This window comes from Aphis gossypii, chromosome 3 (genome assembly GCF_020184175.1).
Source record: "Aphis gossypii isolate Hap1 chromosome 3, ASM2018417v2, whole genome shotgun sequence".
NCBI lineage: Eukaryota > Metazoa > Arthropoda > Insecta > Hemiptera > Aphididae > Aphis > Aphis gossypii.
Genome location: NC_065532.1, coordinates 48364680 through 48379971, shown reverse-complemented (window position 1 = coordinate 48379971; position 15292 = coordinate 48364680). Strand labels below are relative to the sequence as shown.

The 15292-nt window shown below is 28.5% G+C and overlaps 1 protein-coding gene across 1 annotated transcript; it reads left to right on the top strand.

The window, feature by feature from the left end:
• Positions 1–908: 908 nt before the first annotated feature.
• On the top strand, positions 909–13872 carry LOC114122856 (uncharacterized). The gene is made up of 3 exons (XM_027985630.2): positions 909–1097; positions 3263–4657; positions 13049–13872. Exons 2-3 carry the CDS (start codon positions 3263–3265, stop codon positions 13139–13141), a joined length of 1488 nt encoding a protein of 495 aa, XP_027841431.1. The 5' UTR covers positions 909–1097; the 3' UTR covers positions 13142–13872.
• The last annotated feature ends 1420 nt before the right edge of the window (positions 13873–15292 follow it).

The following is a 15292-nucleotide window of genomic DNA, read 5'->3' as shown; positions in this document are numbered from 1 at the left end:
TTAATCATGTGTATTCTTTATTCATATCTCTTTTTCTAAATACATATTTTATAAAAAATGTAGGAACGATGAATATAAAAAATATTTGGTCTTGAAAAATTCCGATTTCCAAGTTGTATCTAATTACTTATTTAATTCACCTAATGTATCAGAAACGTAGGATCAAGAGCTGGTAGAACCTCTTTTCATTTAGAAGAGATTTTGTGGCTCTATTTAATTATAAATTGTAGATCTAGAAAAAATATTTCTCACAGAGACAGAAATATAATATTGAAGAAATTCATTTTATTTCCGACAGCAAAACGATGACGTGTACTATATGTACGGGAAATAAAAGCGAGCAAACTGCGTCAACAGAAACTATAAAGTATTTAATATATAATATAAATGCGATATAGTACACGAATAATACATAAACTTTACTATATAGTATATCGCAGTAGGTATATATATTGTATAGTTTTCTAGTAGTTTTTATTATTTTTAATTTTTCAAGGTCTAACCAATACACGTTCTCGCGTTATATTATCGAGCTACCTCTGCCGTAACGATTATCACACTATTCCCAATGGAATACGCACGCACACGAACTTAGATAGTATACACCTATATATTTATAAATACATTACCTATATATATATATATATATAAATATATATGGATTTTAAGGACCTGTTAGGAAAAGCGGAGGTAAATAATGATAACGACGACGACAATGGAACACAATTGGCACCCGGTGGATAAAGGGATAGGTAGTGTTGGATGGTGGGTACTGGGGTAGTTGTCGGTGGCTTGGGTACGGGCGGGAGACGCGTAAATAGTGATCGTCGGAGTATCGGACCACCGCTTGGTGGCGGGGTCGGCAGCACGGAGGGTTTCATTCAGAGTGCGACGCGTGGGCGTCGCGACAGACCCCTATAAAACCTCACCCCGGCCGGGCGGATCGTGACAGTCCCGGAACAAACGCCGAGCACACGACACGTCACCACTCGCGCAAGTACAATACCAATAAGAAGAAAAAAATATTAACACGGCAAGTGGCGACAAGGAGAGAAGATAATACTTACGAAAAAAATAAAATAACCAAAAAACGAACCGTAAGTTAATTTTCACCAGTAATTATATACTATTGTAGTATGATATATTTTATAATTTATAATTCTATTTTTATAGTCAATTTATACATGTTTTTATTTCGATAGAGCTTTTTTTTACCGTTTTTACCGTTTTTATGAGATATTATGTTATTGCTTTGGTATTTCTCAAGAAGATACTTACCTACCTATCATCTAATATTATAATTGAGCTTCACAGACTACTCCGTACTGATTATATTATATGGTAAAAAAAAATAATAATAATATTATCATAATATTGTTATAAAAATATATGTTTAAATCATTGTATTATAGTTTATACTTTATATTATAACAATGATAACATTTTAATATAAATAAATAAAAAGTCTTACTTAGCAGTCACGGAAAGCCTTGAAAGCGGTGTTCTATAGCTAAACACTCGACAAACGACCCACGTCATCGCAAACGATTTTCCCGCATAATTTGAGTCAACGTAGAAAACCCGTTTAGATTCAGTAAAAATATCGATTTTATAAATTTCAAATACATTTTTGTATCAAACATATAAAAATCTAGCAATAATTCGTTTTAAGGTACTATTAAACCTAATATCTAAATTGATTATGTTTTATGTTTTACCTATTAAACGTTACTTTGGTATTAATATTCTGATAAAAACCCAATTGAAAATAATTGACAGATGTTGTATTGCTATATTAATAAATAAACACAAATTAAAATGTAATTTAAGATTATTGAAAATAAATCTATATCTTATATATTATATTATAATTTATAAGCTCTTGACATTATTTTATACTGAAGAACAGAATTTAAAATACCTTGGGATGTCCGCAAAAAAAAAATATCTCACTAGATGTAAAATACTTTTAGTGTCAATACAGGCTGTGGAGAACTTTGCTCTCACACACCTCCACCGTACATTTATATGACATCTTTGTACATAAATGATCAGTATAACGATATGTATATATTATAAGCCATAGCATAGCCCATAACTAATTTTATTTATTAGTTCTACAAAAATTTATTTTCTTTTTCATACATTATGTATACCTACTACCAATCATTGAAAATAATGCCCACAACCTAGAATTCAATCTAAACTTGTCAATAATTTATTTTATATACTGTTCGAAATATTTTTTATTTTCATACCTTTGTCAACCCTAAATTATACTATACGAATATATATATTATAATGAGTTGCTCAAATATAATATTGTACCCATAACAATGTACCACAGGCAATGGTCAATATAATACTTAGATAACGAAATTAATAATAATATCATCAGTGACCAAAATAAACGTATTAAACTTGTGATATTTTCATTTTTTAGCGACTTTATACCTACGTTACTACTAAAGTACGACATATTTCTTCTAATAAGTATCTAGTATTTACTATTTTGGTCACAATCATGGACATGAATAATAAATTAACAAAACAGGAATTTGTATACTATATTGTTTATTTGAAAAGTCCAAATTACTAAAAATATTTACTTAGGTAGTGCATTTATATTACTTACCTCCTTCTTTGGACGTCCATGAAATTACTATTTTGTATTGATCAATAACAACAATATGTTCAAAATAAATTAAATTGTATACTAAAAAAAGTATTGTGTTTCACTTTAAGTCTATGTGAGTTAATGTTTACTTTACATATCCCGCAAATATTTTGATAACGAGAACCTTTAATACAATAAAAACTCACTATACTAAAACAGTAACACAGTGCTGCTGACACCTATACTAAAATACATTACAAAAATCAACTATTATTTATGTATTGACTTAACAAAATCTTAACATTCAACAACTTTAATAAAAATAACACAAACATTCTAAATGTAATTATATGCACATAAACAAAATTAAATCGTATCTGTTATATACATTACATAATTATAATAGTGGTTTGTGCAATACTTTTCTACATTAGATAAAACGTTTGATTTCTTTAGATAAATATCTAAAAAACTAACTATAATGATGTGATATTATTAAATTACTTTTTTAGATTAATTTTTGAGGAATGATGAACATTTTAAAACTTATAAACAAATTAGTGCCTCACAATGCTTTCGCGGCTGATGATCGATAATAACGAATTGTAAGTGATTATTGTTTTTTTTTTTTTTTGTCAATAACAGATGAACTTGTCCACTGCTTTAAACATAGCTGTCGCGGCGATCGTGGTAATGTGTCTAACGTGGCCCACTACGGCCCAAGTGCATAACATGAATCGGTATGGTAAACAGCAGTTGGCCCAAAAACAATACCGATACGGCAATCCGACATGGGCGAGCGGAGTTAATCGGGCTGGCGGTTGGCCGTCATCATCATACGGCAACATGATGAGACATTATCCGATGTCGATGGCCCGATATGGAGCGATAATGGGCGGTGGTAGACAAACGCTGTCACCAGACGACTATTACGACAGCGAAGTTAGATCGGTTGCGTACGACCCCAGCCCTAGACGGTACGATCGGTTGGACTACGCTGTAGTCAGGTATCCAACTTTTGGTGTTGGTTACGGTGGTTACGGCGGCGGTTATGGTTATTATCCGGTAACCATCGACGACGATCTGTTGTATGACGACGATGATGACGATCGTGACCGCGACCGTGGCGACGACGACGACAGCGACGATATGCTGTTTGGAGATCGCACCGGACAAATGGCAGCAGCAACGATCAACAGGTATGAACCGCCTGCCACTGCAAGATATCCGATGACGGACAAGATACACAATTTCCGGAAGGTGTTTATGTCAAATCTCGTGTCACCATCTAACGCGTTCAAGTCACCTAAAGAACGACAGCTGTATGATTTTTGGGAATCTCTGATCAACGGCGATCTGGATGACATGCAGCAAACCGACGAAACCATTGGACAACAGCTCCTGGACCAAGACCGTCAACAGCATCAGTCGCCACTGGACTATGGGTCCCCCACTTCACTGTTGTATCAACACCTGCCACCAATATTTCTCAAACTACAACAACAGCAACAGCAGAAACAGAAGTTACAGAATCAACAGCACCTGCTAAAACAGCACTTCAAGTCGGTTGACGAACAGACACCTCCACCACCGCCACCACCACCTGCGTCATCGTACTCAGCGCAGTCGTCGCCATTGCAGACCGTACAACGAGGAAATTTCTACAAACAGTGGGCAAACGGATCGCCACTCATTAAGAGGTCTTCGGTCGGTGGACTCAAGCCGGCTATATCACCGTTATTATCATCATCATCATCATCAACTTTGGACAACGACGACGTACGGCAGTTGCAAGAGCTAAAATCTAACCACGGTGCTACCAATACGACAGCCGCGGCGACAACAATGACCACGTCGACCACAACCACTACCACGGTCGCCGGTACGAGTACCACGGCCGCGCCATCGCTACCCATGGCGGATGGAGGACAGCGAGAGGTTGTGTTGCCTAGACCGGCGGGCGAGAAGACGGATTTGGAGAGTCTATTAGAGGTTATCGCCGAAGGTGGTCTTAGTAGAAATTACGGCGAAAACGGAAATGTGAGTATACACTTTACGTTCAATAATCGTAAAAATCCCGCTGTGTGTGTGGATGTTGGTTAACATCGGTATAGTGCGTTATAATATTATTACCTACTTCAGTATTCCATTTTCGTCATGATACGCAGTTCCGTTTGAGTGCTTTCCACGCAAAATTTCGATTTTAACTTTTTTTTTATTGCCGTCGCCACTTACCAGTGTTAATATACATTACACAAATATTAGTATTATGTATTTATTAAAATATGATTATTGTACTCTAAAAATATCGAAATGAAACATTCGAATATTATATGAACATTCGGTGTACTATTAAAAAATAATTATATGTTCATATTTTAAATATAAGATTTAAAAATTCCATATTATGTCACATCGAACTTACGTTAAGTTGATTAGAATCTGTTTAAAGCTATAAAAAATAAAAATTAGGTGAAGTAAGGTTCGAAAAAATAATAATTGTGATTAATGAAACTATAGATTATAGCATTATTGCATGTTTAGAACACACTCATTATGCTCCGGAAACTACAAATATTCCTCTGTAAACCGTCACATAAGGGTAACGCTATTCAGTAAGTGTATTGTGGTTAACAGTCATCAAAAAACGTCTATTGCATTTTATTTATTTTGTTGAAACATGCAAGTGCATCGACGATCGACATTATTTTTTAACTGTAAACAAAAAATATTAAAATAGCGACAGGACCAAATTTGAGGAGTATTAATTAATAGTTTATTATTGGTGCTATATTATACATTAATGTATCCAATTTCACTGGTAAACAATTTTAGTATGATTATTGATTATACTCAATATTCTGGTAATTTTCTGAGAAACAACTAAACTTTGATACTATCAATGTTACACAGCCTTATTTAATTCAATATCTTCCAACACGGTGTCTATACAATAATAATATACCTCCTAATATTATATTGTTTTAAGTTAATCAAAAATATAGAAAATAGAAATATATATTATAAATAGTCTAAATAGAAAAGCAAACAACTGAATAGCCATTTCGTTTGATAAAAAAAAAAAAATACCTTAAATTCGACAAAAGCATTAAACAGTAGTAACTGAAGCTTGTGTAAACATAAGTAGAAAATATTGTGAAACTAGCATAATAAAATAGAAGCATATATTATGCTGATATTTTATAAAAACAAACTTAATACTAAATACGTTGTATACAAAAGTTACAAATGTATTACCTGTAAATGTATATAGTTTACCGTATAAGTACGAATGTACGATTAACAAGCTGCAATAACGTCACTACCGGGAGTAGTTATAGCTACATCCCTAGAATGGCTCTGTGACCAAGTAACGCGCATCATAATAATATAGAACATTTATTTTTAGTTCCCCTAGACATCTTTAAATTGTAGTTTTATCATTGTAGAAATTGCTGAAAAATGTATACTTTCTTAAATTGCAATTATGTAAAAAATCGTTACAATAGTTGAACACTTACATTATATACAATATGTTTGTACGCACATATTTTTTACTTGTTTAAATTAATTTTAAATTGAATAAAGAAAAGAAATATGAAATTCTTACACCAATATAATATATATTAACTAAGACTCTAGTGGGTGAAAACAGATCATAGATAATCGGTAAATTATGTTATCATATTATTAGGTCAGTATAATATTATATTTACTTAAATACCATTATTTAACTATCTAATATTATTGGCTATGTACCTAATAATTATGTGAAAATAACGTGATATTCATCGTCGACTGTATTTTGCAACGTATTACAGATGAAAAGTATTCTTATATGATACTAGGAAATTGTCAAAATACTTCTACAATAGTATTAAAAATGAAAAATGTATTATATTTGTATACTATAAAATATGTAGATTGATGATGAATTGTGTTTGATTAAATTTCCGTAGATATTTGATAAGTTATCTTCACCATGTCATATTATATTATATAAATGTATAATACATCTCTCGAGGTGATTAATAAGGAATAAAGTAATTTACCTAAGTATCAACAAGTAGCCGATAGGTAATTAGTCAGCAACCGTGGTTAGACAATATATACTAGAGTAAATGATCCTCCAACAGTATAAATTAACTATGTAATTTTCAAAGTTTTAAAAAAAATTCTTAATAAGGAAGGTAAAACTTATGTAAAATTTAATTTAAAAACACTTTAAAGGACAATTAATTTATACTACGAGAAATCGTATTGTGCAATGACACGATATAATGATAATTTATCTATATTTTAATGATTTATATACCTAAGTACTACAAATTGAATTACTTTAATAATACCATTTATAAATACAAATATTACTCCCTATTATAAATGTTAATCTATTCTATTTTGTACTAAAAATTAATCAATATACATTATGCAGTTAATTTTTATTTTCAAATCCGTCTGCATAACTATACAGTATATACAGTTCAATATAATAATACAATATGGTTGTTGGATATATTGTTTAATAACCCGTACGTTGTTTTGTGTTAGAGAAACGTTCAAGCATCGACGATTTTATTATGGGAATACTGCGGTTAATTTCAAAATTAAACTTTTTTTTCATTATCCTAACCCACATATACGTTTTCGTAGCACGTACTTTCAGTATAGTCTATCGATAGTTTGACATCGATTCATTTTAATTTTTATGACGGTACCAATACATTTAAGTATTTAACACTATACAATATATATAAACTGTATTATACGAAATATAATACGAATATAATATATATATTATTTTTGTTCAATATTATTTCATTTACAAATTGCTTATGACCAGGAAAAAGTTAATCGATAGTATAAACGATAAAGTGTGATGAAATTTGTTTAACGTAGAATCCAAAATTTATAGGGTGATTGAATTATAGGATGACTTTATTGGATTATTTTATTTTGTGATTTAAAATATAATGGCATATTGCACATCCGTTTTATTGAATTTAAACTTTTAAGATTCCCTAAGTATTATATTTTTTTTCTTTGAAGATATAATGCCAAAATAAAAAACTTATAAATTTGCTACTAAATATAATATATAAGTTTAAATTGAATAATCTATCTCCTGTTTGCGTTGTTTGTGTTTTAGATAGAGAGCTATACATTAAAAATTTAAATATAAGTATTACATAGATGTAATATACTTCTGATCATAATAATATACAGATTTAATAACCAAAAGTTAAAATACACAGTATGATGATATAATGATAAAGTGTATTATAATATTATATTTCTAAGACTACTTTCGTATTATACGTAGGTATATATAATTTATTTATTACACGTTTCTCATATTAACAGAAATTCATTGAAATTAAATTAATCATAATTGTATAAATGAAAATACGAAATTATATCGATATGTCTTACATATAGGTACTATGAAATTTTAATTTATATTTATTATATCGCTTTACATTGACACGTTAATATTATTTTTATAGTTTTTATATTATTATCAATACAGTTAATGGTACCTACCTACCGGATTTATTATTATACGAAGTTATACTTATATATTATATACTAATCAGTATCAAATGTATTAATCGTTTTGTAGTGTAGATGCTTAATATGCCTTGTGCTATAATAGCTGTAGATATTTGACTATCTCGTGAGTCATAATGAAGAGTTTTTATAATCAGTGAATATTCATGAAGTTAATTTATTCAAAAATGTAAAGGCATATAGTGGGAAGTAAGAAGTAAAATACCCTGTGGTAATATTTTCATTAGATATTTTAACTGCACTTAAAGACAACAATTTAAAACTGAAATCTAAATAAAAATAATTTATATTTATACTTGTATTTAGGTTAAGTAAACGTACATACATAAAAATAAAACCTGTTTGTTCAATATGAATAAAAATTTAAACGAATAAAAACTATTTCAGAAAATATCAGAAAATTGTTAATATACTTGTATATTGGTTTTTGAAACTTTTAAAGTTTCAATAAACTGAATAAACAAGTATTTATTTTCCCCATGATTTATAATAATACTATCAAATGTGCTGTTTATTATTTATGAAATTTAAATTTAAAAAAAAATAATATATTGATATATTATAATATGCTATACCTATACAATGGTATAAAACCATCCATTTTGAAATTTTTATTTCACTTTTTCATAAATGTATTAAATATTATTACTCTTAATCAAAACGAACATTTTTACTATATTTATATATTTATTTTTGTTATACATTGATATACTGCAGGTACCTATATTATAACGTTCACTTAATACATTTTCTAATGTATACAACAAAATTCTTTAAAGGTATAACAATTTTTGTTTTATTGATAAAAACCATTTATTAAATATTAAAAATTAATACATCAACTTACCTAGATTTAAAGTATACACTATACAGGGTAATATAAATAATATAATATTTAATTAATGATTTATTTTATAACAAATATAAAATATATAATATGTTTTGATTGGCAGAAGTAGAAGTATTTTTAAATGAGATTATATTTATAAATTCGTATTTATTATTATTAATAGGTAATATAATAATTTAAAGGAATAGTTTGAACAACAAAAATATATTGTGTACTTAATGTATTATTAATCTGTTATTTTAAATATTAAAAAAAAAACAAAAACTAAAACAAAACATAATATAACTAATGATATATTCGATAGTATCAAAATGTATGGAATTGTAAATTTCTAATATTAATTCATTATTGTCTTAAATATATACCATTATATTGCTTGTATATCATTATAACCATGTTTGTGTATAATTTTCGGAATTTTGTGCCAGCTAGAAGACGAAGTCCCCATTAAAAAGTTATTTAATAAATTTAAAATTATTAAATTTTTTAGATTTTAGAACCATAAATACCCGAGCCAAATAACATATTCTAAATAATATATTTAAAATTTGGTATGAGTTATTTAATTTACAAGCAAATAAAAATAATAATTATATGTATTTCTAGTAAAATACTTACGTAAATTATTAATTTATCATACGATTCAATATATTTTTAAAATTAAAATGTTACAAGTTATTGTTTTTTCATCTAATCTAGGCTATTATTTTTATTTCATTCATTAAATATTTTACATTTAATACAAAATTGGATAGGATATAAGGATGTGTTAGGAGATTAATTAAAGTAGTAAAACTATTGGAACACAACTAATACCTGCAATAATTTTGTTAAATACACATTAAAAATCGAAATATGTATTGACATGTTCATGATTCCCGGTTACTTTTGAAATAAATGGTTATTAAACTATTAGCTTAGAGTATTCATTTGTTTTACGTATTTAAATGCTTACAAAAGTAATCAAGTTAAACAATATGTACTGCATTAATATAATTTTAAAAACGAGAGAAACCTATATATAATTAATTGTTTCAGATTGTACAAAAATTACATTATTTAAGTATTATTTAATTGACTAATATTAAAAGAAGTTAACATTTTATAAAATTTAGATACCTATAGGCTATAACTTATAAGGTATAGTAGTAAAATTATTCCATGAAATGAATACATATTTAAAAGAATTTATTTGCTATGGTAACTTTTTTTTTTAGTTTCCTTTATATTCACTGTTTTTTTAAAGTCTCAACACAATATTTATACACGAAAAAAAAATAGGTTTTGTATTACTATTCTATTCTTATAATAATAATAATAATAATAATATTCATATACCTAATTTAGTATATAAATTTATATTAGTATAAATGCGTCATAATATACAGTTTAGATTTTTAAGCGACAATATTATATCATAAATATCAAATTTTTATAGGTTTATATGAAATGTCATTTTTCAGTGTTTTAAATGTAGAAAATAGTGATAACATGCTATACTTAAAAAATAATAGGTAATTAATAATTGAATATATCACCATCGTTTTGTACAACATAATAATGTACAGTTTTTGGTTTTGTGGACGACCAATGTCTGGCCACATTAATATTTCGTTCGATTCACATCTTTTTTTTTATTCTTAATTCCCAATTTATATCCTAATGTAAACTAGTATAGTGTCACGAATTAAGGTAAACTAAAACATTAAATAAACTAAAAAACAAAACTACCAGCTACTCGCTGGGGAATAAAATCATATAATTTATACTTTTATAGGGTGGTTTACGTGTCCAGCGTTTAAATTGTATTACTTTTCTCTTGCTGTGACGTCAACGCTGGGACAATCGATACGGAGTCTCTCGGCGGCGGCGGCACTCGGATTCTTGAATGGAGGTCGGAAATTTGGGGGCAACTGTGTGTATGACGTCAATAGCGAAAATAGAAACTTGTATATCGTGCGCGCAGTTGAATGAAACCCCACCCCTTGTCGCTCTTCTCACCCAATTTCCACTCCTCTCTCTAAATCTCCACCCCTTAACATTATTATCACCACTACTACCCTAACCTCCTACCACTTGCGAAAATGCCGTGCCTGACGTCATACACGCACAACCGACCCGGTGATATCCACCCGAACCCAACAAACCCCCAAAAGAGTATCGCGCCGAATATTTATGAGGCTCTCTTCATCCTTTCCGTCTCTCTCTTCCGCTGGGAATGAAACAGAGTAGTTATAGGTTAACACTATGAATCAACGCCCACACAACACACCCTACCATTCTACTTACACGAATCCACTTCACCCGTCACGATTCTCTCGTCTCTAGCTCATACCCAGGGCATGTATAATAATGCGGATAACTTTGCAGTTATTTTTTTTCGCATATAAAATTCAAAACCGTCCAGATAAAACAACCATAGTCAACCATAACCACATTGAGCTGAAAACATATTGTTATTTGTAGTCAACATTATAAACGTATGCCTTAGAGACAAAATGTACTATGGGCCTAGCCCTAGTGTAGAGATTTACACTACGAGTGCATATTTCACGATTTACACACAACATATGGTTTCATATACTTGCAGTGCATACCATTGGTGACCAACCTGTGGCATGTGTACCTTTTGCGACACATTTGATGTTATTAAATGGCACAGTAACGACAGATAAAATAACTAACATATGTATTTTAAATGTATATTGTAAAGTAGGTACCTAAATACACAAGTTTTAAATTGTGTGTAGCGCATTCTCAATGTTTATAATATACATTTAAAATTATAAAGTTAAACAGTGTTTTTATTTTTGTTGATATCTGTAAGTATAGATCTAAGTAGAATCATCATATTAAAAGTTTATATGAAAATATCACCGTATACATGTATTATTCTAAAATGTTACGTAGAAATGCAAAATATAATATAATATATCTATAGCAGTACAGCAGTTAAGATTATTTTAATAGATTATCGCATATAATATTGTCAGAAGAGTTAACCTAAATAGTATTGGTTAGGTATTAAATTTTTAACATCGATTTTTATTACTAGCTGGTAAAACCTAAATTTTTTAAAACAATTTATTTTAACCTTAAACTCTATAAGTTTATGAGATTTATATAAGGTATATTATTATGGTTTATTACTATTACTTTTGTTATTATTCTTTCTTTAATGATATAATTATAAACTAAGAATCAAATAACAATAAATGTAGACCGTATCATATTTTGAGTTTCTTCTTAGTTGTTATATTGGGACGCAAATACGTTTTGATTCGTGTAATAAATTGATGAGTTTATCTCTTTGTTCAAACACTGTATTTATAAAAATATACATATAAAAAGTTGGTCGATTTAAACTATATAACTTGTTTAATCTAAAATACACAAACACAAGTAAATATAAAAATGTGTAGGAGAGATGATTAAAAATGTCACCTCGACCACACCCTATCGCTGACTCTGTTACTGTTCGTAAACAGTATCGGATGACTGCAGCTGCCGTGTTAACATTAGTTTTCAAATGAACTGCTTCAAGTTTCGAGTTACAATTTCACGACACTGATGAATTTATACTTTACATAATATACGGACAATGATTAAAAAAATGTTGTTATTTGAACCAATTACGTGTTCATATTGTTTTTCGAATAATACTGTAAACGCAGTAAACATAATATTATTCACATTGGGTTTAGTTTTATTATACTGTAAAAATGACCGAAATTTCAGTTCAATAAAAATGTATTTACATTAATCGCCATAAATGTTGTCTATGAAAAAATATAATTTATTGGACATTTGTGTTTTGTAAAATGTACGATAATTTCAATATAATCCTAACACATTATAATGTCCATCTCGTTTTAAATGTTTTGGTCTCTGCTCTGTAGTAATAAATTAGTTTGAAATAAGAACAAACTGTTTTCGTATTTTTATAAGACTTAATTATTAAGTGACAAAACTTAAATGATATTAACGTGCATTATTTGTTTCGTTTTCAGTTGCCCAAAGATGCCAAAGTGAATAAGAAAAGATCATTTGTATCCGATGAGTCGTCACTGGCAGCTCAACTTGGTGCGCTTCGAAAAAATTAAGATGACCTTTCTATTGTATGAAGAATAAAATTTGTTAAGTTCGTCAAATCGAAGTATACAAAAAAAAAAAACTATATGATAATAGTAGTGTAAATAATAAATTTTCTTTTTTTCAATACGTTCGCTTATACGTGTAAAGTCAATTTCCTAACCATTCTTCTTTTTTTTTTATTTACATTTTTTAAAAGCATGTATGCACTTTTTAATTTTATTCTCCTTCTCCGTTAAAATACACTTATTATTGTTGGATATCACATAATATTGTTTGTTTTAATAACATAATTTCATTAAGGAGCGAAGACTGAATGAAACGATTTATTGTACCTATTGTATACACTATACATGCATTTACGGTATCTATAAAAAAAAAAATACAATACAAATAATCACCCGTAAGCATAAAAGCCGGTGTTTCTTGTTTAAGTATTAATTTTACTTTAAATATTATTATAATTAAATTGGCGTTCACTACCTATATATTATTAATCCTATTTATATTTTATATTGTCTTTAATACTTATAATATTTTGTATGCTGCCCGTTCTTGCACTTTTATGTAATTCCCCTGTACATAAATTATAATGATTACCGTGATTTGTTTGTAAGATTTATTACTAATTAATAATAATTATAGGTACAATTCATTAAGTACTTATATATTACGTAATATATAATATTGTAGTCATAAAAGTAGGATGTTATATTTAAATAAAATATTATCAATAAAAACATTTGGAATTTTCTTATTTCTCTTTTAGAGATGATATAAATTTCCTTGTGCACGGGGGACACATTTTTCTTTTTTTTTTGGATCACGCCCAAACTAGATAGTCAGTGTTCTCAAAACTTACATTGAATTACTGCGAAAGTTGTATTTTTTTTTTCTAAAATGATGAGAAACATAAATATCGGGATAATGCGGCTATTTGTCCATATGTTGTCAAGCTTCTGTGACTCGGAAAAAGATTTTCGAATCTCTCTTCACTGTGCAATGCGGTTTGTAACAAACATAATATATTATGATTACATCAGATACGTAGATTTTAAAGAATTCGTTTGTCAATTATAATTAAAGAATAAAACAAAAAGGATATTATTATAGTACAAATTCGGTTGGTATTAAATCGTATAAAATAATGCGATAAAATACATAATGTTATTAATTAAAGTATTAAACATAATTTTCAAATAAAATATAATAGGTTTGTCTCGTTAAATGTGTATTACCCGTAAAAATATAATATTATATCTTTAACGTCGAATCATGATTGAAGAACAAATACTAAATATTCACTCATATTTGGAGATATATCAACTCGATTTAACTTCCATTTACAGTTACACAACTGTGTACATTATTGATGTTCCAGCGACAAACATTCTTATTTGTTATTCGAATTACTATTTTTTTCAAGTCCACGTGATTGCTGAATAACAGTTTCCAATTCTTTGCTGCTGTAAAATACAAACACGTTTATATTTTCAATAAATATAGGTCAATATCTGCGCGTCGGTTTTCAGGAATAGTGGAAAATGTTGTTACTGGTATGTGAAAAATTCTCAACCAAATAATAACGAGCACATAAAAGTGGCTAATGTATATAAATGACTTAACGTTAAATATGTTTGTTGATTCCAATAAGTTCAACTGTTGAGAAAAATGGTATACAGTTTTCAAGCCTTAGGTATTAAAATCAAACGATTTGTACGTTTTGATATTAAAACTGGGCTTACTGGAAATTCAATTTTTATAGAACTATTTTAAATACCACCTAGATTGTCACCGAGTTTCCATTTTTTCCTCCTGGAATTCAAATTCTATATACGTAAAGACTAAAAGAAAAATCGAACTTTTATTTTACAGAGTTGTTTCACAAATCACAAGTACCTATTGTTAATTCATCCTTTGTGAATTCTACTAATCTGTATTAGTAAATCGTTATTTGTTGTTTAAAATTATTTTGATTACTATAATTTCTTATATCTTACTAGTAACTGTTAAATATTATGTGTATATTGTACATATTACACACATATATATATTATATATAATAAAGTTATTGTACGCTTAAACTCCTTAAACTTAATATTTTAAAATTGTGTATCTTGAAAAGTTTAACACTCATTTTATTATTGCTTATAATATGGGTC

Coding starts and splice junctions, on each gene's coding strand:
- LOC114122856 (XM_027985630.2), top strand. CDS start 3,263: ATGAACTTGTCCACTGCTTTAAACATAGCTGTCGCGGCGATCGTGGTA. Junction 4,658..13,048: donor ATTACGGCGAAAACGGAAAT/GTGAGTATACAC, acceptor TTTCGTTTTCAG/TTGCCCAAAGATGCCAAAGT.